The sequence below is a fragment of the Camponotus floridanus genome, unplaced genomic scaffold (genome assembly GCF_003227725.1).
Source record: "Camponotus floridanus strain SB8 unplaced genomic scaffold, Cflo_v7.5 scaffold83, whole genome shotgun sequence".
In the NCBI taxonomy this organism is placed as follows: domain Eukaryota; kingdom Metazoa; phylum Arthropoda; class Insecta; order Hymenoptera; family Formicidae; genus Camponotus; species Camponotus floridanus.
In genome coordinates, this window is record NW_020229853.1 from 84,429 (window position 1) to 112,014 (window position 27,586).

The window sequence follows — 27,586 nt, forward strand, 5'->3', positions numbered from 1 at the left end:
AATCCAGAAGTATGGAAAATGGGTGCCACACGCATTGAACGACAGGCAAATGGAACATCGAAAAACCATTTGTGAAATGCTGCTTCAACGGTTCGAAAGGAAGTCTTTTTTGCATCGGATTGTCACGGGTGACGAGAAGTGGATTTTTTTTGAGAACCCGAAGCGAAAAAGATCATGGCTTTCACCTGGTGAAGCCGCCCCATTCACTGCAAAGCCCAATCGCTTTGGCCGTAAGACAATGCTCTGTGTTTGGTGGGACCAGGATGGTGTGGTGTACCACGAACTATTAAAACCTGGTGAAACGGTAAATACGGATCGCTACCGACAACAAATGATCAATTTGAATCATGCGTTGATTGAAAAACGACCTGAATGGGCCCGAAGACATGGCAAAGTTATTTTGCAACATGACAACGCGCCGTCTCATACCGCTAGATCCGTAAAGGACACATTAAAAACACTTAATTGGGAAATATTATCGCACCCGCCGTACTCTCCAGACCTCGCCCCGTCCGACTTCCACCTTTTCGCATCGATGGGGCACTCACTTGCAGAGCAGCACTTCGTCAATTTTGAAGAAGTTGAAAAATGGCTCGTCGAATGGTTTTCCTCGAAAGAGAAAAAGTTTTTTTGGAATGGTATCCATAATTTGCCTGAAAGATGGACGAAATGTATAGAATCAAATGGTCAATACTTTGAATAAAAATATTTTGAGATTCCCCTGAAAATTATGTGTTTTTTTTAACGAAAAAACCGGCAAACTTCAACTTACACTCCTGGTATACATTTTTTCTCAAATTATTAATAAATTTTTTAATTTTAAATTATCTGATTTCTTTGCTATTACACATATATGCTATTATACATGCAATAAAAAAGATTTTAAAATTATATATACTCAAAACAATTAAATATTACTATAATAATAATATCATAACCTTACTTTTTATTCTACAATTTATTTTACAATTATTTAACAGAAATTTATTTTTTACTGTGTATGATTTCTAATTAAAATGTCATAATATCTTTTTGTAAATTTAAGTTAAATTATAAGTGAAAGATGCTGAAAGATATACGTTTTATATCGAAGCGGAGAAAGAATCAACTGATTCGTTCACGAATACAATTTTATAGTATTAATAATTCTGGCAATGCTGAAAATACTTGTGCCTTAAAGAATGAAATATCAAGTAAACATCTAGAAAACAATACTGCAATCACTTCTATACCTTTAATCGAAGATTATCTTACATGCAATTTTTCAATGAATGTTTCTTCAAATTTAATTGATCCAGTAAAAACCACAGATAATGAGAGTATAAAGAAAAATGTGAATTTTAGTAACAGTAATTTAGATTTAATTGAAGTTAATAATGAATCACGAACATCTGATAAAAGTTCTACTTCTAATTTACGTGATAGACTTTTTTTATGGGTGATACAAGAAAATATTACACAAAAGTCTGTTAATTCATTGCTACAAATACTACGTGATTGTGGACATGACACATTACCTCGAGATGCTCGGACTCTAATGCATACTCCAAAATACGCTACACGAGAAATTAAGAAAAAATAGCAGGTGACTCTTATATACACTTTGGAGTAGTGGATGGTCTTCTACGATCAATAGTAAAGTACTTTAAGGTATGTCCAAATACTATTGATATATTAATTAATGTTGATGGTTTATCAATATCAAATAGTTCATCGAGTCAATTTTGGCCTATTTTAATTTCTATTTTTACTAATATCCGTACAAAACCATTTGCCGCTGGCGTGTACCATGGTATGTCAAAACCCAATTATGCAAATCAGTATTGAAGTCCATTAATTAATGAACTTATTTTACTTGAGGAAAATGGTATTAATTACAATGGAAAAACTTGCAAAGTTAAAGGAATTGTTTGTGATGCTCCAGCAAGAGCATTTATAACTTATACAAAAAGTCATTCAGGTTATTTTGGCTGCAGTAAATGTGTGCAAGAAGGAGAATATATTAAATCTATTATTTTCCCTGAAATTAATTGTCCATTGAGAACAGATGAATCATTTCGGAAAAAACAACAAGAAGAACATCTATTGGATTATCTATTTTAGAATCACTGAAAATTAATATGATTTCGCAAATTGGAATAGATTATATGCACTTAGTATGCTTAGGTGTAATGAAGAGACTCCTTCAGTTTTGGACTAAAGGTTTTTTAAAGATATACGGTTTTCTAATGATCATCAAAATTATCTTTCTAAAACATTATTAGCTTTGAGAACATCCATTCCATATAAATTTTCGCGACTGCCCCGTAGTTTACACGAAGTGGACAAATGGAAAGCTATGGAATTAAGATGATTTTTATCATATATTGGCCCTGTAATTCTAAAGTCAGTAATGTCTGCAGAATATTACGAACATTTTCTTACTTTAAGTGTAGCCATAAGAATTTTATGCCAGGAATTATGTTTTACATTAAATGTGTGACGACACCATCGTCGTCACTGTATATACATATATTTATTGTTCATTCGTTCATCGTTCATTTCTTGTTCTATCCGGTTCATATTGTTTATTGTTTGTTCCTATGTTTATAAAATAAAAGGCTTTAACTATAACAGTTTCCCGCGAGTATATTCCTTACTCGACGCCTCTGGCACCCACTTGCGATTCCGCCTATGGGCTCCCCCACCTAGTCTCACTCCCTCCTCGACGCACGCGAGCGTGGGGGACCCTCGAGCCGTATAAAAGCCGGCTCGCGCAACAGACCGATACCTTATTCCTTTCCAGCTTCCGACCAGTTCTGAACCTCTGGGAATACCCGAGACATCTTTAATCCTGACCGCTCTTGCCGACGGAGACGGGAGTGACCTCTCCGCCGCCTGGGTTTGCCCGGCATTCGGCTTCCTGACCGTTCCCGCCGACGGAGACGGGTGTGACCTCTCCACCGCCTGGGTTTGCCCGGCATTCGGCTTCCTGACCGTTCCCGCCGACGGAGACGGGTGTGACCTCTCCGCCGCCTGGGTTTGCCCGGCATTCGGCTTCCTGACCGTGCACGCCGACGGAGACGGGTTTGCCCTCTCCGCCGCCTGGGTTTGCCCGGCACTCGGCCTCCTGACCGCGCACGCCGACGGAGACGGGTCTGACCTCTCCGCAGCCTGGGTTTGCCCGGCACTCGGCTTCCTGACCGTGCACGCCGACGGAGAGGGGTCTGACCTCTCCGCAGCCTGGGTTTGCCCGGCACTCGGCCTCCGCGCACCGCCGCACTCCGCAATCGCGACCCGCTCGCCGACCGAAACCGCGACCGTCTAGGCTAAGTTTACCGTAATCGTCCGTAGGTTAAGTTAGAAGGATAAGTACTAGCGCACCATCGTAGGCTAAGCTTGAGTAATAGTTAGTTGTAATCACCGCGTAAAATAAGTTAGGTATAAGCTCTGCGTAAGTTAAGTTAATCTGGATACACTATCTACCAATAAAGACCTGTTAATTATCAAAGAGGATTCGTACGCTTGACTCTCCTACCTACTCCCGAATCTTGGCACCGGCGAGCCAGTCCGTGGCGCACGGGATAGGCCGTACCGTTACAAATGAATACGCTCATAATTTATTAATTTATTTCATTTCTCATTATGAGGACTTGTATGGTCGACAATATATGTCATATAATATTCATAACTTATTGCATTTAGCTAATGAAGTGAAGACTTTTGGCTTGTTTAGATAGATTTAGCTGCTTTCAATTTGAGAATTATTTAAGAATTTTAAAGTTTAAAGTTCAAAATTCACCTAAACTTGAGCAATTAGTTAATAGAATTAATGAAGAAAATCGATGTCCAAATGTAAAAGAATTTGAGAAATCATATCCCATTATTCACTATTCAAAACTTAAATCTAGAATTATTTTAGTAGAGTTTCAAGAATTTATAATTTCTCTTAAAAAAGCAAATAATGTATGTTTTCTGAAAGATAATTCAATTTTAATAGTAAAAAAAATGTTTATGTCAAACAAAATTTTGAAATTTTGTGGTGATAAATTAATTACAACAAAACCATTATTTATAAAACCATGCAACTCAAAAAATTTAAATATTTGTGTAATTAATGATTCTGCCATTGTTAATAATATAATAATTCCTTCTTCTCAAGTACAAGAAAAATGTTTTAAATTAATACATTCTAACAAAGAAATCATAATTCCTCTAATACATCATTAAATTTAATTCTTTCATATTATATATATCATTTCATTTATAATAACATTAATATTCTAAATCAATAAATATAATAAAAAATTTATTCATATTATACATGTATCATTTATGCAGATATTATTTTTCATATATTTTTCGTTTTATTGTTTATGACTATTTTTTGCATTTGAAATAATAAAAATTAATTATTTTTGCTTATATCTACAATAACAACAATAATTCAACAACATATATGTTTAACATAAATATAAAATGTATTTTATTAGTTTTGATTTGTCGCTTTTTTAATATATTTTCAGTGGCGCCGCTACTGTGTGTATCGTGTATCATTATCTTTTGTTTCACGAGGTTACGATCGTTTACGAGAAGTGAATAAGACAAGTATATTTATTATTTATATATTTAAAACTATTTTTTAAATAAACAATATTTACTTATCTAACCATTTTCTTTTTATATTACATGTGAAACTATCAATTAATAGTTTATTCAATAAGTCTTGAAAAATTTCAAAATAATTTATAACCTATTTTTTAGTATTTTATAACCTATTTTTTATATATTGGGTTGGCAACTAAGTGATTGCGGATTTTGTCATAGATGGTCTTAGCACATTTTTTTGCTTTGTTAACGTGTTCAAAGCACCTAACCTATATTGTTTTCTTGTTGTTTGGACTTCCGCCTTTAATTTAGTAAAAAAATTGTATCGATTAGTTATTTAGTTTCGTTTTTATCCCAATTTAAAAATGGAAGAACAAGATGCATTTCAGACATATTTTATTGTATTATTTCCGAAAAGGCAAGAACGCATCGCAAGCACACAAGAAGTTATGTGCCATATATGGAAATGAAGCCTTGAAAGAAAGGCAGTGTCAAAATTGGTTTACCAAATTTCGTTCTGGTGATTTTTCACTGAAAAATGCGCAACGATCTGGCCGTCCAGTTGAAGTTGATGAGACCCATATCAAGGCCATTATCGATTCAGATCGTCATAGCACAACACGTGAGATTGCAGAGAAGCTCAATGTATCGCATACATGCATTCAAAAAAATTTGCAAAAATTTTGAATTTTCCTTCTTATTTAAAATCCGCAATCACTTAGTTGCCAACCCAATATTATTATTTACTTCGATAAAAGAATGTATAGATTTCATTAAATAAAAATATTATTTATTTATATAATTATTACATTTTATAAAATATTAAAACAAACAATAATAATATTTGAATAGTTTTTTAATGTGCGTGTATGTATGTAATCTATACATTTTATTAATACAATAATTTTTATACATTTAGGATAATGGCATACGAGGTGTGTTAAAAAAAATGGTGACTTTTTATTTTTCTCGAAAAATATTTATTTATTCATCAATATTTATTTTGTCCCCTTCAAAGTAATCCCCCTAAGATATTATACACTTGTGCCAGCGCTTTTTCCAATTCTCGAAGCATTTTTGATATACACTTTTTGGTATGGTCTCGAGCTCTTCCAGCGAGATGCCGTCTTTATCTCCTCAATCGTGGCAAATCTCCGTCCTTTCATGGGTCTTTTCAGTTTTGGGAACAAGAAAAAGTCGCAGGGGGCCAAGTCCGGTGAATACGGTGACTGAGGCATGGTTACGGTGTTTTGCCGACTTTGGCCAAAAAATCACGAACAAGCAACGACGTGTTTTTGGTCGAAATTCAGCAATTTCGGAACAAACTTCGCCGCCACACGTTGCATGCCCAAAACACCCGAAAAAATTGCATAGCATGAGCCAATCGATATGCCGACATCCTCAGCAACTTCTCTAATAGTGATTCGACGATTCTCCATAACAATTTTCTTCACTGCTTCGACGTTGTCATCGGTTGTTGACGTGCTGGGGCGTCCAGGGCGGGCATCGTCATTAACATCTTCTCGACCTTCTGTGAAGAGCTTGTACCACTTGTAAACATTTTTTTTGCTCGAGAGTAGACTCGCCAAATGCCGCAGTCAACATTTCAAGTACGTCAGAGCACTTAATTTTTTTTGCACACAAAATTTAATACAGGAGATAAAGACCGCATCGCTAGAAGAGCTCGAGACGATACCAAAAAGCGCATATCAAAAGTGCTTTGAGGATTGGAAAAAGCGCTGGCACAAGTGTATAATATCTGAGGGGGATTACTTTGAAGGGGACAAAATAGATATTGATGAATAAATAAATATTTTTCGAGAAAAATAAAAAGTCACCTTTTTTTTGAACACACCTCGTATGCGTTTCATTTTGTGATAATGAACTTGTATCTGAAGTGCCTACAAATTAGCTTCAAGAAGATGGCAATAATTATTTATGTTGGTGGCCACCAGCGATTATGAAAAATGTACCATCTCTAATATCTAAACGTATCAATTCTGATATTCAGACGTGGCAATTACTTCCAGTAACTGTAGTTTTTTTATTATTAAAAGATTTGTTAATAAATTTGTTATTAAATCACAATATCAATAACAAAGTTTTTTGTATTTTCTATATGTAATTTAATAGAGTTAGAGTCTTTTTTTGAGATTAAAACAATTTTAAACAAGTGTAAAAAATTTTAATTAGCCTTTGCATACAATATAAAAAAAATAAGAAAACATTAAGAATAAATATTCAATATTAGGGAGTGCACCTTTGGAATTATTTTAGTTAAAACAAGGGAATAAAATATATTAATTATTTTTAATTCTTAATTCATTATCCATTAATTCATTCTTTGTTCTAAAATAAAATAATTCCAAATTGCTCTTCCTAATATTGTTACTATTTTTAATATTTTCTCTATTGTTTTCTGTAGTGTAGGATCATAAATATAACAACACATTTATAATTAAAATATATCTTATAGTAATTTGATAATGTAATATTGTTTAGTTTTAATTTTTGCAAATCAATATTATTTTATTTATTTCTATTTATAATTCTTCTTATTTTCAACTGTTTAGCTTCTGTTGAAAAAGCACAAAAAATTGCAGAAGATAAGAATTATACTTCTTGCGAAGAATCCCAATTAGGAAAAGGTTTTAGAACTAAAATTCCTAATAAACAAATTTATTCTGATTGTGATTCCGAAGAAGATAAAAAAGGCAAAAATAAAAAAGGTTATAAGAAAAAACTCTAATCGATCTATACATAAAGATAGCAGCGACTCAGATAATAATAATAACAAAACGCAAGAAATTGAAAAAAAGAGAAAACCTGAATTATCACAATGGCCAGATACTGACAATCAAGTCGATGAGACAGAATCGTTTTCACAATCATTAATTCTATCGACTTTCAATGAAACTAACGATGATGAGAGAAATCCGGAGAAATCTGAGAATCCGGAAGAAATTATTATAGGAAGAATGCATTGGAATAGTCACCAATTTCTTCGTCCAAAATTAATATTAATCAATCAGAAAATGTAGTACATAAAATGCAACAAATTAAACAGGAGATGTACAAAATGAAACAAAAAATGTGCAAAATAAGAAATGACATAATGACAACAATATTAAAAACAGAAGGTAAGAAGATGTTTTAAAAATACTTATTTAGTCAATAAGCATTATATATTTCTTAAAATATAAATATCTTTGAAACTCGCAAAATTAATTATTTTGATCTTTCAAATATTAATTTTATTGAATTTAAAGAATAATTAACAAACATATATAAGTGCAATATCCAATTTTATCAATAAAATGTATTAACTCTCTGCATGTAAAATACCTCAATATTATATTTTCTTACTATTTACATTATATTATATTAATAATACTATACTAGTAATACTATTTACATTATTTCTATAATAATAAATTAATATTGTTACGCCCGCGGCGAGGACTTCGATAGGTATCGAAATCGCGCACGAAGAAATCGACCGCTCGCGAGTCGCGTGGAATAAATAAACACTCTTTAAGGGAACTAAGAATTTTAATACACAATACAGAACACCGAAGCGCAACCACAGAACGTTTATACACAATATTAGTAATACGGATCGGCTCGATACAAATACGCGTCCGCACAGCTTGACAGCTGGGATTCGACTCAAATGACAGATGCTGTCAACAATCTCTTGACAATCAGATATTCTTATTAATCGACGCCGTCCCGATGAACACGGACATCAGGGGCGTAACAATATTATAAGGTATTATCAATACAATAATGTTTTATTTATATTTTTTTTATGAAAACTTTATTTATTGTATTATTATTTAATTACAGAAAATATTCAAACATTATAAACAGAATGGTTGCAGCATCCGACATTCGCTTGATAAATATTCAACAAAGTATTGACAATATTACACCAGGAGTATTACCAATTGTTTCTACAGATCGAGTAACAAAGTACTTACCCTTGAAAATTATTAATGAAATTCTTCAAATGGAAGAAAAATTAAAAAATGAAGGAGAAATATTCATCAACGAATATAAAACTTTTGTCCAAAGAATTGTGGTCATACCGCGCGTGAAATTATTAGAAATACAATGTCACAAGTTTTTACAAATGAATGTGCTTTGCAATGTTCGTGGAAGGATCGTAAAGAAAATTTTGGAGTTGCCTCTTTATGTATCATAAAACACATGAGAGAAGTAGTGTTAGGTATATACACAAATTACACTCAAAAAGAATTTGATGAAGCCGCAAGTGACTGATAGCGTTTTGCTAAGCAGAGATTCATAAGAGAAACAAGGCAAAGAGAAACAAATGAGTAGACAAGAGGTAAGTAGTATTATATGCAAAAATAAATAAAGATAATGATCTTTTGAAAATATATAAGAATTTTTTATTATAAAGATTATATACAAATTCTGTTTTATTTTTACAAATTTTTTAAAATTATATGATTAGAATACTGATTTAATACATTAGTTTAATATTTAAAAATATATCTGTTTAATATATATATATGTTAGGCTCAAAGACCGAAAACGCTCATTGGACGAAAAAACCGGTCACAACGCGTTCAGACATCTCAGATTCAGCCATTCAGCCAACGCGAAATTTGTGTCGTGGCACTTTTAAAAACACTCATAACGCATTTTGGCATATTCAAAAAGGCCACAAAGCGAAATTCGTGTTGAGGTTCTTTTGATAATCGACCAAAACGCGTTCTGGCAATGTAAAAATGCCACAACGCGTTGTGGACGCCTATTGATGCAGCCATGACGATATAAGACAAATGCAATCTATTAACGGCCGACGGATTCATGTACATTCTTGTTCGTCATTTTATTTAGTATTGCTAGAGTGTGGACGTCGTTGGTTTGCGTGCTAATCATGTCTGATAAAAAGAAGATTTTTTATGATAAATTGAGTGAGTTGAAGAAAACAACTACTGATCGGAGTGTTTTTATCGATATCGAGCGGTACGAAATATTACTTCAAGAAGTAAAAGAAGCTCAGTTACTTCGAAAAAATAAGCAATCGCTATCGTCAAAGCAATATCGTCGTATAAAGCGATACGACATCTTAAAACTTGGTGATACTGAAAAACTGATTGAAAGTGGTTCTGAAGGCATAGACGATTCTAAAATTCGCTATTTCTGTAAGGCGGATGAGCTATTTGATGTATTGGAGCTAGCACATCTCAACGTGGGACATAAAAGAACAAGAGGTAGATACATTTTTGAAATTTAACTAGATTTGATACATACTTACGTTATATTACGAATTCCAAGATGTTTCCGGCACAAAATTGATATCGCGAAGTATAGTTAGACATGTTAGATATGATAGTAGTTAATAAAGTTTTTAGTTTCATAGTCAATAAATAATTAATAATTTGTATTTGTCTAATATTTTTCTATATTTTATTTATGTTTCAGTTATGGAAGCTGAACTAAAAAAGAAATATTGTAATGTTACTCGTCAAATAATAAATCTTTTTCTGTCTTTGTGTGAACAGTGTCAATTGAAGAAAAAGATACCAAAACATGGATTAGTTGTACAACCTATTTTATCTGACTACATGAACTCTCGATGTCAAGTGGACTTGATTGACATGCAGTCAGAGCCAGATAAAGATTACCGATTCATTATGAATTATCAAGATCATTTAACCAAATTCACAATTCTTCGTCTTAAGACAAAGACTGCCGAGGAAGTGGCCTATCAACTCATAGACATATTTTGTTTATTCGGTGCCTCATGTATACTTTAAAGCGACAATGGTCGTGAATTCGTAAATAAAATAATTAAAAGTTTGGCCGATATGTGGCCTGGAATGAAGCTTGTTAATGGTAAACCGCGACATTCTCAGAGTCAGGGTTCGGTTGAAAGGTCGAATCAAGATATTCGTGACATGCTGGTAGCGTGGATGGCTGACAATAATACGGAAAAATGGTCTGAAGGACCCCGATTTATTCAAAGTAAGAAGAATCGAGCTCTCCATTCGGTAATTAAGACAAGTCCTTATGAGGCTATGTTTGGATCAGCGCAAAAGATCGGCCTTGCGGATTCCTCTCTTTCCAGTGACATGTATTCTTCTATAGAAACTGAAGAAGAATTGGAACAACTTCTTTCTTCGGTGAAAGAACAATAATCAAGATAAGACTGATGAAGAAGAAGTTAACGAACAATCTAGTGAAGATAAAAATATACCTCAAGCTGGAGAGGTTACACAAGAATAAAAAAAAAAGATGACAGCAAAATTTATTGTGTGATTTGTGAAAACGAAACTTCAGGAGCTCACAAGTGTTCAGGATGTCATCAATATATTCACGTTATTTGCGGAGAAAGTGATGAGAATAATGAGGGTTTCGGACAGAACGTTACTTGCAAGCTCTGTATAAGGAAGAACAGTATCAGCGTTGAGAGAGAATGTGCTAAATCTAGTCAAAAACAACAAGCACAAAAAATGATTTCATTTTCTAATTCAAAATTTCCTAAAGTTACTATTGGAACTAGTGTAGCTGTCAGAGTGCCTGACGTTGATAGAGGACGCGCAGCTCCCAGAAATGTCTTAACTGTTGTTGCCGGAATTAATTCATCAGGGTTTTATCAATTAGGTACCAAAGAAGGGCTCCTTGAGCGATTTTATGATCGCAATGAATTTATAGTTGCTGAGAGCAACTTTATTGAATTGCAAGACGTATCCTTGACTTCACTAACTCTTCGTTCAGCTTTTATGTTGTCATCTGGAAGTAAGCAAGGTTTTATAAGCTGCCACTGTAAAAGATACTGCATTGACAAAAAATGCAAATGTCTCTCTAAAAATATAAAATGCAATTCTAAATGTCACAATAATAATTCTTGCAAAAATAAATAATTTATTAATAATTCTCACAAAGGGACCAATATATATTATGAACAATGTTTATTATTAGAAAAATACTAATTAATGAAGATTTCTATTACAAAATCTTCTTTGATTAAAAGAGCCATAATATTAATAAAGATAACTGTATTTTCTTTTATAATTCTCAGTCAAGAAGACAATTTGTTTCATTTTAATTGAATTAATGTCGATTGTTGTAACAAAATAACGTCAATTATTTTATTTTATGAATCCTTGATACTTACGTATGAAAAAAAGTATTGTAGATTTTAGTCAAATAAAAAAATTTATTTGTAAATGATTTTGTAAATGATTGATCAATTGATGGCAAATTTGTTTTTAATAAAAGAACTCTCACAAAGAGAGCAACTCTAAACAGTATTTTATATTATTATTAATAAAAAATACTAATCAATGAAAACTTCTATCACAGAAACTTAATTGTTTTAAATTTTATTGTATGAGCTATAGGATTAATAAGGCTAACTGTTAATTTTCTTTATAATTTTTTTCTTTATAATTTTATTTTTATAGCATTATTGCTGTATCAATAAACGTCAAATTTCAAAGGTTTAACTACCTTTTGTCCTTTTATGTCCCACGTTGAGATGTGCTGCCTCCAATACATCAAATAGCTCATCTGCCTTACAGAAATAGCGAATTTTAGAATCGTCCATACCTTCAGAATCACTTTCAATCAGTTTTTTAGTATCACCAAGTTTTAAGATGTCGTATCGCTTTATACGACGATACTGCTTTGATGATACCGATTGCTTATTTTTTCGAAGTAACTGAGCTTCTTTTACTTCTTGAAGTAATATTTCGTACCACATAATTAGCACGCAAACCAACAACGTCCACACTCTAGCAATACGCTAAATAAAATAACGAACAAGAATGTGCATGAATCGGCTGTTGATAGATTGTATTTGTCTTACATCGCGTCATGACTGCATCAATAAGCGTCCACAACACATTGTGGCATTTTTACATTGCCAAAACACGTTTTGGTCGATTATCAAAAGAACCTCGAACACGAATTTCGCTTTGTGGCTTTTTTGAATATGCCTAAACGCGTTATGAGCGTTTTGGAAAGTGCCTCGACGCAAATTTCGCGTTGTGGCTGAATCTGAGAGGTCAGAACGCGTTGTGATCCGTTTTTTCGTTCAGTGAGCGTTTTCGGTCTTTGAGCCTAACATATATAATACATAATAGATTACGTATTAATTATAAATATTATTTGTTATTTCTAAATATAAATATATAATATGTTTAATTATAGGTCTGTTCTTTATAGTTGAACTGGCTGCACTGGACTGCAGTTCAGAGTTTATCTTTTTCCTCCCAATGAAGAAAAAAAGGATAACCTCTGAAGTAGTGCAGCCCAATGCAGCTAGTTCAGCTATAAAGAACAGACCTTATGATTATATAATATACATTTAAAATATGTTTACATACCTTTATAATATGTTCAATTAAGATTATAATTATGTTTCTAATAACATGTCTCACTTTTTATGAAAACGTATCCCTACAAAAAAATATACAAAAATGTAAAAAAATGTACAAAAAAAATTAAATAAAACATGTACATCTAAATATGCATAGAATAAATATTTACTGAAATATTTACTGAAAAAACCCTTCATATATTTAATAATAAATAAATTTATAAATATTATATACATATAACATATTATAATAATATAACAAAAATATAACTTTGATATGTAATCATTACATAATAAATGTTATATAACATGTTACATTTATGAGTGGGAAATAATTATGTTACGGTAACATATCAGTAACATATTAGTAACATATCAGTAACATATCAGTAACACTCATGCAACATTAATTGTAACAATCGGTTTTATAACATTAATGTAACATTTATATAACAGTGTTTTGCGGGTTCATTTTTGGTTGTTTGTGATTGGAGCACGGAAACTGTATGGAGATATTATTAATCTTATATCTAAAGTTTTTGTGTTTCTTAGGAAATTCTGTCCCCAAGATTTTAATCGAAAGCTGAGATCTCTAAACGATTTTAAACTATTCAAGGCCACTGAATTTCGTCGCATACTTTTATATGACGGCATCGTTGCTTTCAAGAATTTAATTCATCATAATATCTAAACATTTTCTTCTTCTACACAGCGCTGCGTACATTTTGTCTAGTTCTACTCTTATTCGCACTCATCTTCACTTTGCTGAGCAATTAATCAGAACTTTTATCTCTCATTCAGTAGTTATTTATGGAAAGAGTTTTGTAGTGTATAATGTGCACTCACTCAGTCACTTAAGTAAGAAATGTCAAGAGATGGTACTATGGATAATTTTAGTGCCTTTCGTTATGAAAATCGTCTAAAGTAAATTAAAGATTCCCTGATGTCATGCTATAAACCGTTGCAGCAGATAGCTAGACGTAATCTAGGAAAGGAAAAAATTAAAATTATTCTGGATTCTAAGCCTAAAGTTTGTACTCTCTTTAAAACACTTTATTGCAAATGAAATTATTCGTGGCTACAATATCGTAAAGTTGTCATTGGTAACCCAGACAGCACATAACGCTGAAAGATATCTTTAAGAACTCTTTCTTAAGACGTCTTTTAGAACTGCGAATAAGATCTCTTATAGACGTCAATTTGAAGAAATCTTTTTTCTGTCATCAGAAAGACTTCTTAATTCAGACTACAATTTGTTATCTCATTTATGACAAGTTTTAGATTGACTCATGACTTTCACTGAATTTACTGCTCCTACGCATGCGCGTCATATAATAGTAAAACGCTTTAGTGCAATCTAACCTATAATTAAAATTTAATTACAAGTAAGTTTTGATACCTATTATACTATAGTTTATTTAATTAATAATTGATAAATAATTAATAACTAATATTTATTGATATAAAAACTTGAGAAGATTTATTACATATTATTAATTTTTAAATAAGAGAATAAGTTATCTTTAATCGGAAAACCCTTCATTGGGTTATGTTATAGGGTTAACGTAACCAAGTGCAGTATTTGAAGGCTAAATAAGTGAAATATTATAATATATATATAAGTATATTATATACTTGGTTAATAATTATTACATATATATATATATATATCACAAATTATGTTAATATAAATAAAAGCTGTTCTTTATTTATAATCTTTAAAACATTCATTGAATTTTACAGGTAAAGTGTGTTTTTGTACAAAAAATGTCCAAAAGGAAATCATTCAAGAACTTATCTAAGAGTCAAAAAAATAGAAGAATAAAAAAAGAATATGACTCTTTATTGGAGATGCCTGGTAGTTCAAGTTGTGAGACTGAAAAAATAACTGTGAAGGAAGTGATAAAATCAAAAACTGATGGAGAATATGCGGATAATGTAAAATTATTAAATAATTTACAAGCAGTTATCACAAGTGAAAGTGATGATTGTAATAATGATGTAGTCAGCTCAGTGGAATCAGATGTTAATGAAGAAACTTCAACAGAAAATAATACTTCAACAGATAATGATGAATTGTATGATATTCCACAAAGTAAGAAAACAATTGACTTGAAAGAACAGATGGCACGATGGATTTGCCATTATAATGTAACTCATACAGCAGCAGGAGCTCTATTAAAGGCATTTAATAAATTATTAGATGATGATGCAGGAGCACGTAATCAATATGTTAATAATTTTTAAATTCTATTTACTACTTGAAAAATTTGCTTCAGTTTCAACTATCATAAATTATTAAAATTTCTGGTTGTAATATATATCTAGCTATTTATTTACTATTTCTGTAGTACACACACACACACATACACACGCGCGCGCACGCAGCTTTTATTTACATTCATTTGACATATCAAGAATTTTTTTCTAGAAATTTAACCAAAAATTTTGATTTAATTTATTTTAATTATTATTTACTTATTATTTTACTTATTATTCTACTTCTTCCAGTATGTTACTTAAACTATATTTTTTCAGAAAAAGATGATTCAGATCAGAGGTGGCAGAGATGTTAAGAAACATATCCGTCAAATACTAATCACCATATTAAACGACGATTTGGCATGCAAACTATCGTGGACAGGTCAAAAAAAAACGATCGGAGTCAAAGACATGAAATTTGTTGATGTTTTTGTAGGTAACTAAATTTCGAATCGGACCGATAATTTGTAATTCATATTAGCGTAACCAAGGCTGTGTAAATGAACGGAACAGTGAATGAACATCATTTAAATTTAAGGAAGTACAAAAGGAAGTGGTGCGAAAGTTTCTTTTACTTGACTGGTATGCATTAACGGTACCTCCTTAAGCATGTAATCAAAATTTTTCCTCATAACCACATGATGAAAATGGTTAATAACTACTTAAGTCGTCAATCTTTAAATATTAATTGCAATTTTTTAAATTTCTCCATTATTAAAAAATAAAAACTTTTATTGTTAACTGATTGGTTAAATCGTTTATTTACTAGCTTGGTCACTCTATCTTTTTTCATTAAAATCAATATTTAAAGGTGTTTACACAGCTTAATTATTATTTCAGAAGCCATGATCGCTTCGGAGGCTTGCACCATTCATGAGGTCCAGACAATAATACAAAGCTGGCTTCAGCATGCCGGTGATCGCGTTCGATACCATGAAAAAAAACACAATGCATAATTTATATTATATATATATATATATATATATATATATATATATAGAATAATATAAATTATATTATGTATTTTTATAAACATATATGTGATTATGCTTTACTTGTATTATTTATAAGGCATAATTTATATTTTCTTTATAAATTTATAAATCAACAAAAATCAAATAACTGAAATAAAACTTTTTTTAATACATATATATTGAAATAATAATATCATTTCCGAAACATCAATTCTCAAAAAAGCGTTCTTATTGTCGTCTTAAAGAAATCAAAAAAAAGAAGTCTTTAAGACATCTTTTTGAAGAAGTCTTACTTATTTCTTAAAGTGGCGCATTAGATTACTTTCTGAAGTCATTAAGTCTTCTTTCAGAAGATACATTCGGATGTCTAAATCTTACGTGAGAACTCTTTAAGAATTCTTTTAGAAGTCATATTGCTGTGTGGGAATATATGCTTCAGAATAGATACAAAGGACTCTTGTTTTAAAACATCAAACGGTAATGTTGTTTTGCTAAAAAAATCTTGTTTATAGACATCGAATTCTATTTTTTGTTGGTTGTAAGTTTCAAAAACAGGAAGACTTTTATACATATCCACTTTCCTCTTCTGAACTAGGTATTATCTGTGTTTCTCAGCTTGAGGAGAGGAGAATAGCATATCCTCTCAATGATATAGAATGCAAGTACTACTTGATTCCAAATCAAGAAACTTGGTTGTGTGTATCATTACTTCACACTATTCCCTTAATGAAAAAAGCCCATGCAGCACATTAAATGAATTTATAATCTAAACATTTTAGAAACATAAATAATCTAAACATTTATAGAACGTAATATATTTATACTTCTTATTTTCTGTTTCATAGTTTGTTGTATTAAAATTTCTGCCAATAAATAAGGGTCCAGATACATATTTTGATGTTGGTTTAAGAAAGTGGATTTGCACAGATCTTGATGATGAAATGTGCGGAAAAACATATTAGCCCCCTAATTCAAACTCTGTAACACAACTAGTAAAAACCGAAAAATATTTTAAAACTAATTTTAACGCCAAAACACGATGTGAAAGTGAAGAGATTTTACAGTAAAATTTTATTTTATTTTTTGTGAACACACACTCTTTTATATACAGGGTCTACCAAAAGTGTGGAAACCCCTAAATATCTCGGAAAATATACGTTTTACAGAAAAGTGTTTCCAACAAAAGTTGTAGGGTTTAAGAAGATCTATATACTGATTCTATCAGTTTGACCTTGGATGGCGTCGTCAAGGTCAGGTCAAGGTCACATTGACTTTTTTAAATGACACCCCCTACATTTGATTGCATATTCTTATAGCTTAATTCAAGAGCTTTCCAAAACACTATAATAATGTTCATTTTTATTAAGTACTTTGCGAGTTATGAGGGTTGAATGATAGAGTAGCGCCGGTATTAACATTATCCAAGGTGTACTACATGGAGGTTACTCGCTCGGATTTGCATCTGTTGTGTGTGTGATCCAGCTAACTAAGGCAAGATCGATTCCTCAACATATCCTCATATTTCGCTGAAGTCAAATTGCCAAAAAATTGCTCCATAAAACGTGTATGAAACGTCTCGTTAGTTCCTTCATTTACCGCTATGTGACGCACTACATGCAGTCTAACTCGCATTTAAAATTCAACTAAGAATGTATAAAGCTATCAAAGAACGAGCACCTTCTAACTTCAGCTTTGAGCAAGCAGAAATTAATTGTTATCGTCCAAATACAACGTACGATTAATTAAAATTAAACGTTTTAAAAATGCCTGGCGACTTGTCGGAACGTGAAAGAATCACTATCCTCATGATGCGTGGATGGGGTGATAACGAAAGATCGTTCTCTGATGTCGTTCGATTATTTAATGACACGTATCCGAACCGTCGAATTAATAAGTCCACTGTGTTAAAAACAATAGAACGTTTTAGACAAACTGGTAGCGTAAGAAATCGCTCTAAGTCAGGAAGACCATTGTCTGCAACCAACGAAGAAAAACAACTTGATGTTCTGCAGACATTTATTGAAGATCCCAATTCTAGTGTTCAGAGAGTCGCTCAAACTCACGATATTGCTCCCATGTCGGTTTGGAGAATTTTAAAGAAGAACAAGTTCCATCCATATAAATTGCAATACGTTCAAGAATTGCAAAACGGAGATGAGGAGCGTCGTATACATTTCTGTGAAAGAATGATGGCACTAATAGATGTCCGGCCCATCTTCCCTTATCAAATTGTTTTCACAGACGAGGCAACTTTTACCTTAACGGGAGAAGTTAATAATCAAAATTTTCGTTTCTGGTCAGATGAGAATCCGAATTGGGTGCGGGAAACTCACACACAACATCCACAAAAAATAAATGTATGGTGCGGAATAATAGATGGCTATTTAATAGGGCCGTTTTTTTTTGAAGAATATTTGAACGCTCAAAGGTATGAGAGATTACTTGTTGATCAAATAATTCCAGCCATACAGAATACTTTTCCAAATAATTTCCAAGAAATATGGTTTCAGCATGATGGAGCTCCTGCTCATTTTGGTGCAGGACCACGTTAGTTAAGTGCAGGATTAAGTTAAGTGAGCTTAAAAAACTTCAAGAAGAAAAGTTTAAAGAAACAAATGTAAATAAAAGGGTTAAAACAAAGAGACCATTCTCTAAACGTTCTAACGTGAACTTGACAGGAAAAGAAATTCAAACAGCAAAAGAAATCGCGGCCTCGAAAATGAAAAGACTAGAATTATTAACCTCATTAAGCAAAACTGTAAAAAGTCCATTAAAACCTGTGTCATCATCTGTGTCAATATCTTCTCCAACTTCTTTCAATTCATTGTTTACAAATAGTCCTGCTAATACAAGTTCTGATACAAGTGCTGTTCAAGAAGAAAATCTTTTTTCAAATGTCAACAATCACCGATGTAAGATACAATATCTGAAGACAATTTGTTTATTCATCCAACTTCAACGCAAAATTCTATGACAACCGATAATTTTAATCGTAATTCTAAGAACATCAACAGTGACTCAAACTACGAACATTCATCAAAATTATCTAATTCAAGCACTTCCCATCGTACGGACGTACAACATTTAAAGAGCAGTTGCATAATAAGAACAAAGGTAATTTTGTTGTGATATGAGTGTAAAACCAATATTTGCTTTTAGTGATTCTAATTTTTCTACTATGTTTATTGCAGAAGAGACATTAAGCCTATTCAAAACAAAACTTGACAGAACACTTGTTATAGTGGAAGAAGTTTCTGAAAAGCTGGATATTCTCAACATGAACATGAGTAAGCTCAGAGAGAGTTACAATACCTTCAGAAAAGAGAATTTCGCGTCCTGCAAAAAAGCCAGCATTACCGCTTAACACAAAACAAGATTTAGAAGAATTTAACAAATTCTTGGAAGCAGTTCATAATTTAGCTGCTGCTGTCAATAAATAATTTCTCTTTGATATTTTAAAGAAAATTTCCTTCTATATGTGCTTACTAATGTTTCATTATTTCTCGTTTACAGTATCATTACATGTCTAGTTATATGAAGTTAAATGTGAAAAATCACTAAAAGAAAAGCGCAACAAATATACTAACAAAATTACTTTTTACACTATCAAGTGAAATAAATTGTGAAGGAGGTAATGGGAAAATTACTTTCAAATCTCTTAAATTTTATGATTTGTTTCAAGGTAATTATTTACATTAATACGTTGGATTTTTTATTATTTTTATGCAAAAAGATGCAAAATGTTTGATATTTATATATGTACATGTCTTGTTCTAGGAACTCTTCAAATTTTTTCGAATAGTGATCTTACTGAAGCAAATACAGCTTTGGCTGGGTGGTTAAAAGATGCAAAATGGCGCAAGCAGTGTGGCGGCAGTTTGGGAAATAGGAAAAAAAAATCTTAAAATTATAATACGACGGAACAAGAGTAGTGTTTTCATAAATAATATATCAAATGTTTAATTACTTATGGGTTGATGAATATATCAACTTTTCTTGCGTAAGCATTTTGCACAGAACAATATGGGATTATTTGTGCTTTGATAAGATTATTTTTATACTTTAAAGAAAATATGATTGTTGTTATTTTGTGGCAGAGTCTTTGATAAGATTATTTTTTATACAACTCTTTAAAGAAAATGTGATTATTTTACTTAAAAAACGCTTTATATTTTTACGTGATATTATTACGTTAGTTATATTGGGGCTCTCTTATGGTTATTTTTATTTTCATGTATCAGAGTTAGATAAATGGTTATGTATGTATAATATTTTAGTTTAGAAAGCGTATAGAGAGATCTTGATATTGTTAAAACATTTAAATATTCTAAGTGACATTTCTAAAGATAATAATATATATATGTACATGTATATACATAATATATACACACTTTGGCATATAAAGTACCGACTTTTTTTTATCAATTCTAGTTGGTAAATATTAACATATTCTTTTGACAAACATTTATAATAAATAATAATGATAATAGCAATAATGTTATATGTATTATCAATATATGTATTCACTCATTTATAAAACTTACCATTATTGTAGAATTCATATATTTTCACTCCTTTTTTATTATTATATCACCTCTCTTTTTTATTATTATATGTAAAAATCGAAATGTCTTTCCTTCCTGAAGACATATGATATATATAGATAACTATGTAATCAAATTAAAATGCCTATTGTAATATATACCCAGTAAGCAAGAAACATTTGATCAACATTCTAAAATGTTGATTTTATATAAATTTTCTAAACATTATGATATAATGTTTTATAAATATTTTTAAAATATTCTAATAAACATATTAATAACATTTAAAAAATATTTTAATTTATGTTTTATAAATATTTTAAAAATGTTATTTAATAACATCCCTCTTAAAATATTAATAAAATATTTTAGAAACATTAGTGAAAATGTTTTTATATGTTATTAATATGTTTATTATAAATAAAAATATAACATCCAGTTACAAGTTCGTTCGCGTTGTTATTAAACGTCGTATTATTTATTTCATACATATCTTTAAACTATTTTTTTTCATAATATATCTTAAATTCTTTCTCGTGACGGGCATGACGACACCTAATACGTTACTGAGAAGCAACATTCGGTAGGATATGCGTATACACTCTATTGCATATGCGTCATTTATTCTTTTGTTCTTTGACTTCGGAACACTCGTGCCGGCTGCCAGCGTGCCACGTGCTCTTACACGATCTCGCATAATAAATAAGTTACAGTGTTTTTGCGAGTATAGTGCTGCACAAAAGAAGAGGAAAGTGTTTCTTCCAGTGTGTTATAATATCTTGTAAGTTATTTTTAGAGATATGTCTAAATATTCGTTCTCAGATTTTTCAGTGAAAGTTCTAAAAGTCTTAAATTAATGTTAGAATTAATATTATTGTGATATTAATATTAAGTTATGTACATGTTGATACTAATGTTATTTTATTATTGATTTAATTTTATGAGAAACACATATTATCAGAATGTTAAAACAACATTAATACAATATTACTTGTAACGACATAGAAAATGTTATTTCAACCGAAATCTCTAAATCAAAGTTTGTTCATAATGATGTTGCATACAATGTTAAAAACTACATACTTGATAACATTACTATGTTAGTGAATATCATTATAATAACGTTGTGGTAATAATTTTTTGCTTACTGGGTATATATATATATATATATATATATATATATATATATATATATACAGGGTCTACCAAAAGTGTGGAAACCCCTAAATATCTCGGAAAATATACGTTTTACAGAAAAGTGTTTCCAACAAAAGTTGTAGGGTTTAAGAAGATCTATATACTGATTCTATCAGTTTGACCTTGGATGGCGTCGTCAAGGTCAGGTCAAGGTCACATTGACTTTTTTAAATGACACCCCCTACATTTGATTGCATATTCTTATAGCTTAATTCAAGAGCTTTCCAAAACACTATAATAATGTTCATTTTTATTAAGTACTTTGCGAGTTATGAGGGTTGAATGATAGAGTAGCGCCGGTATTAACATTATCCAAGGTGTACTACATGGAGGTTACTCGCTCGGATTTGCATCTGTTGTGTGTGTGATCCAGCTAACTAAGGCAAGATCGATTCCTCAACATATCCTCATATTTCGCTGAAGTCAAATTGCCAAAAAATTGCTCCATAAAACGTGTATGAAACGTCTCGTTAGTTCCTTCATTTACCGCTATGTGACGCACTACATGCAGTCTAACTCGCATTTAAAATTCAATTAAGAATGTATAAAGCTATCAAAGAACGAGCGCCTTCTAACTTCAGCTTTGAGCAAGCAGAAATTAATTGTTATCGTCCAAATACAACGTACGATTAATTAAAATTAAACGTTTTAAAAATGGCTGGCGACTTGTCGGAACGTGAAAGAATCACTATCCTCATGATGCGTGGATGGGGTGATAACGAAAGATCGTTCTCTGATGTCGTTCGATTATTTAATGACACGTATCCGAACCGTCGAATTAATAAGTCCACTGTGTTAAAAACAATAGAACGTTTTAGACAAACTGGTAGCGTAAGAAATCGCTCTAAGTCAGGAAGACCATTGTCTGCAACCAACGAAGAAAAACAACTTGATGTTCTGCAGACATTTATTGAAGATCCCAATTCTAGTGTTCAGAGAGTCGCTCAAACTCACGATATTGCTCCCATGTCGGTTTGGAGAATTTTAAAGAAGAACAAGTTCCATCCATATAAATTGCAATACGTTCAAGAATTGCAAAACGGAGATGAGGAGCGTCGTATACATTTCTGTGAAAGAATGATGGCACTAATAGATGTCCGGCCCATCTTCCCTTATCAAATTGTTTTCACAGACGAGGCAACTTTTACCTTAACGGGAGAAGTTAATAATCAAAATTTTCGTTTCTGGTCAGATGAGAATCCGAATTGGGTGCGGGAAACTCACACACAACATCCACAAAAAATAAATGTATGGTGCGGAATAATAGATGGCTATTTAATAGGGCCGTTTTTTTTTGAAGAATATTTGAACGCTCAAAGGTATGAGAGATTACTTGTTGATCAAATAATTCCAGCCATACAGAATACTTTTCCAAATAATTTCCAAGAAATATGGTTTCAGCATGATGGAGCTCCTGCTCATTTTGGTGCAGGACTTAGTTAAGTGCAGGATTAAGTTAAGTGAGCTTAAAAAACTTCAAGAAGAAAAGTTTAAAGAAACAAATGTAAATAAAAGGGTTAAAACAAAGAGACCATTCTCTAAACGTTCTAACGTGAACTTGACAGGAAAAGAAATTCAAACAGCAAAAGAAATCGCGGCCTCGAAAATGAAAAGACTAGAATTATTAACCTCATTAAGCAAAACTGTAAAAAGTCCATTAAAACCTGTGTCATCATCTGTGTCAATATCTTCTCCAACTTCTTTCAATTCATTGTTTACAAATAGTCCTGCTAATACAAGTTCTGATACAAGTGCTGTTCAAGAAGAAAATCTTTTTTCAAATGTCAACAATCACCGATGTAAGATACAATATCTGAAGACAATTTGTTTATTCATCCAACTTCAACGCAAAATTCTATGACAACCGATAATTTTAATCGTAATTCTAAGAACATCAACAGTGACTCAAACTACGAACATTCATCAAAATTATCTAATTCAAGCACTTCCCATCGTACGGACGTACAACATTTAAAGAGCAGTTGCATAATAAGAACAAAGGTAATTTTGTTGTGATATGAGTGTAAAACCAATATTTGCTTTTAGTGATTCTAATTTTTCTACTATGTTTATTGCAGAAGAGACATTAAGCCTATTCAAAACAAAACTTGACAGAACACTTGTTATAGTGGAAGAAGTTTCTGAAAAGCTGGATATTCTCAACATGAACATGAGTAAGCTCAGAGAGAGTTACAATACCTTCAGAAAAGAGAATTTCGCGTCCTGCAAAAAAGCCAGCATTACCGCTTAACACAAAACAAGATTTAGAAGAATTTAACAAATTCTTGGAAGCAGTTCATAATTTAGCTGCTGCTGTCAATAAATAATTTCTCTTTGATATTTTAAAGAAAATTTCCTTCTATATGTGCTTACTAATGTTTCATTATTTCTCGTTTACAGTATCATTACATGTCTAGTTATATGAAGTTAAATGTGAAAAATCACTAAAAGAAAAGCGCAACAAATATACTAACAAAATTACTTTTTACACTATCAAGTGAAATAAATTGTGAAGGAGGTAATGGGAAAATTACTTTCAAATCTCTTAAATTTTATGATTTGTTTCAAGGTAATTATTTACATTAATACGTTGGATTTTTTATTATTTTTATGCAAAAAGATGCAAAATGTTTGATATTTATATATGTACATGTCTTGTTCTAGGAACTCTTCAAATTTTTTCGAATAGTGATCTTACTGAAGCAAATACAGCTTTGGCTGGGTGGTTAAAAGATGCAAAATGGCGCAAGCAGTGTGGCGGCAGTTTGGGAAATAGGAAAAAAAAATCTTAAAATTATAATACGACGGAACAAGAGTAGTGTTTTCATAAATAATATATCAAATGTTTAATTACTTATGGGTTGATGAATATATCAACTTTTCTTGCGTAAGCATTTTGCACAGAACAATATGGGATTATTTGTGCTTTGATAAGATTATTTTTATACTTTAAAGAAAATATGATTGTTGTTATTTTGTGGCAGAGTCTTTGATAAGATTATTTTTTATACAACTCTTTAAAGAAAATGTGATTATTTTACTTAAAAAACGCTTTATATTTTTACGTGATATTATTACGTTAGTTATATTGGGGCTCTCTTATGGTTATTTTTATTTTCATGTATCAGAGTTAGATAAATGGTTATGTATGTATAATATTTTAGTTTAGAAAGCGTATAGAGAGATCTTGATATTGTTAAAACATTTAAATATTCTAAGTGACATTTCTAAAGATAATAATATATATATGTACATGTATATACATAATATATACACACTTTGGCATATAAAGTACCGACTTTTTTTTATCAATTCTAGTTGGTAAATATTAACATATTCTTTTGACAAACATTTATAATAAATAATAATGATAATAGCAATAATGTTATATGTATTATCAATATATGTATTCACTCATTTATAAAACTTACCATTATTGTAGAATTCATATATTTTCACTCCTTTTTTATTATTATATCACCTCTCTTTTTTATTATTATATGTAAAAATCGAAATGTCTTTCCTTCCTGAAGACATATGATATATATAGATAACTATGTAATCAAATTAAAATGCCTATTGTAATATATACCCAGTAAGCAAGAAACATTTGATCAACATTCTAAAATGTTGATTTTATATAAATTTTCTAAACATTATGATATAATGTTTTATAAATATTTTTAAAATATTCTAATAAACATATTAATAACATTTAAAAAATATTTTAATTTATGTTTTATAAATATTTTAAAAATGTTATTTAATAACATCCCTCTTAAAATATTAATAAAATATTTTAGAAACATTAGTGAAAATGTTTTTTATATGTTATTAATATGTTTATTATAAATAAAAATATAACATCCAGTTACAAGTTCGTTCGCGTTGTTATTAAACGTCGTATTATTTATTTCATACATATCTTTAAACTATTTTTTTTCATAATATATCTTAAATTCTTTCTCGTGACGGGCATGACGACACCTAATACGTTACTGAGAAGCAACATTCGGTAGGATATGCGTATACACTCTATTGCATATGCGTCATTTATTCTTTTGTTCTTTGACTTCGGAACACTCGTGCCGGCTGCCAGCGTGCCACGTGCTCTTACACGATCTCGCATAATAAATAAGTTACAGTGTTTTTGCGAGTATAGTGCTGCACAAAAGAAGAGGAAAGTGTTTCTTCCAGTGTGTTATAATATCTTGTAAGTTATTTTTAGAGATATGTCTAAATATTCGTTCTCAGATTTTTCAGTGAAAGTTCTAAAAGTCTTAAATTAATGTTAGAATTAATATTATTGTGATATTAATATTAAGTTATGTACATGTTGATACTAATGTTATTTTATTATTGATTTAATTTTATGAGAAACACATATTATCAGAATGTTAAAACAACATTAATACAATATTACTTGTAACGACATAGAAAATGTTATTTCAACCGAAATCTCTAAATCAAAGTTTGTTCATAATGATGTTGCATACAATGTTAAAAACTACATACTTGATAACATTACTATGTTAGTGAATATCATTATAATAACGTTGTGGTAATAATTTTTTGCTTACTGGGTATATATATATATATATATATATATATATATATATATACAGGGTCTACCAAAAGTGTGGAAACCCCTAAATATCTCGGAAAATATACGTTTTACAGAAAAGTGTTTCCAACAAAAGTTGTAGGGTTTAAGAAGATCTATATACTGATTCTATCAGTTTGACCTTGGATGGCGTCGTCAAGGTCAGGTCAAGGTCACATTGACTTTTTTAAATGACACCCCCTACATTTGATTGCATATTCTTATAGCTTAATTCAAGAGCTTTCCAAAACACTATAATAATGTTCATTTTTATTAAGTACTTTGCGAGTTATGAGGGTTGAATGATAGAGTAGCGCCGGTATTAACATTATCCAAGGTGTACTACATGGAGGTTACTCGCTCGGATTTGCATCTGTTGTGTGTGTGATCCAGCTAACTAAGGCAAGATCGATTCCTCAACATATCCTCATATTTCGCTGAAGTCAAATTGCCAAAAAATTGCTCCATAAAACGTGTATGAAACGTCTCGTTAGTTCCTTCATTTACCGCTATGTGACGCACTACATGCAGTCTAACTCGCATTTAAAATTCAATTAAGAATGTATAAAGCTATCAAAGAACGAGCGCCTTCTAACTTCAGCTTTGAGCAAGCAGAAATTAATTGTTATCGTCCAAATACAACGTACGATTAATTAAAATTAAACGTTTTAAAAATGGCTGGCGACTTGTCGGAACGTGAAAGAATCACTATCCTCATGATGCGTGGATGGGGTGATAACGAAAGATCGTTCTCTGATGTCGTTCGATTATTTAATGACACGTATCCGAACCGTCGAATTAATAAGTCCACTGTGTTAAAAACAATAGAACGTTTTAGACAAACTGGTAGCGTAAGAAATCGCTCTAAGTCAGGAAGACCATTGTCTGCAACCAACGAAGAAAAACAACTTGATGTTCTGCAGACATTTATTGAAGATCCCAATTCTAGTGTTCAGAGAGTCGCTCAAACTCACGATATTGCTCCCATGTCGGTTTGGAGAATTTTAAAGAAGAACAAGTTCCATCCATATAAATTGCAATACGTTCAAGAATTGCAAAA

At 31.2% G+C, this 27,586-nt stretch overlaps 2 protein-coding genes across 13 annotated transcripts in view; one reads left to right on the top strand and one right to left on the bottom strand.

Annotated features, from left to right (window-relative positions):
- LOC105248882 (cysteine protease ATG4B) overlaps nt 1-27,586 on the bottom strand; it is a 274,541-nt gene that overhangs the window by 45,800 nt on the left and 201,155 nt on the right. The gene's annotated exons all lie outside the window — the stretch shown is intronic.
- On the top strand, nt 13,718-16,157 carry LOC105257079. 3 transcript variants are annotated; one of them, XM_025414554.1, is made up of 5 exons: nt 13,718-14,331; nt 14,690-15,178; nt 15,485-15,644; nt 15,747-15,790; nt 16,049-16,157. In XM_025414554.1, exons 2-4 carry the CDS (start codon nt 14,714-14,716, stop codon nt 15,785-15,787), a joined length of 666 nt encoding a protein of 221 aa, XP_025270339.1. In that variant the 5' UTR covers nt 13,718-14,331; nt 14,690-14,713; the 3' UTR covers nt 15,788-15,790; nt 16,049-16,157. The 3 variants fall into 3 exon arrangements, 2 of the variants coding, with proteins under 2 accessions (XP_025270339.1, XP_025270340.1); XM_025414555.1 differs by lacking the exon at nt 15,747-15,790 and having other exon boundaries at nt 13,720-14,331; nt 15,485-15,640; XR_003123635.1 differs by lacking the exons at nt 13,718-14,331; nt 14,690-15,178; nt 15,747-15,790 and having other exon boundaries at nt 15,466-15,644.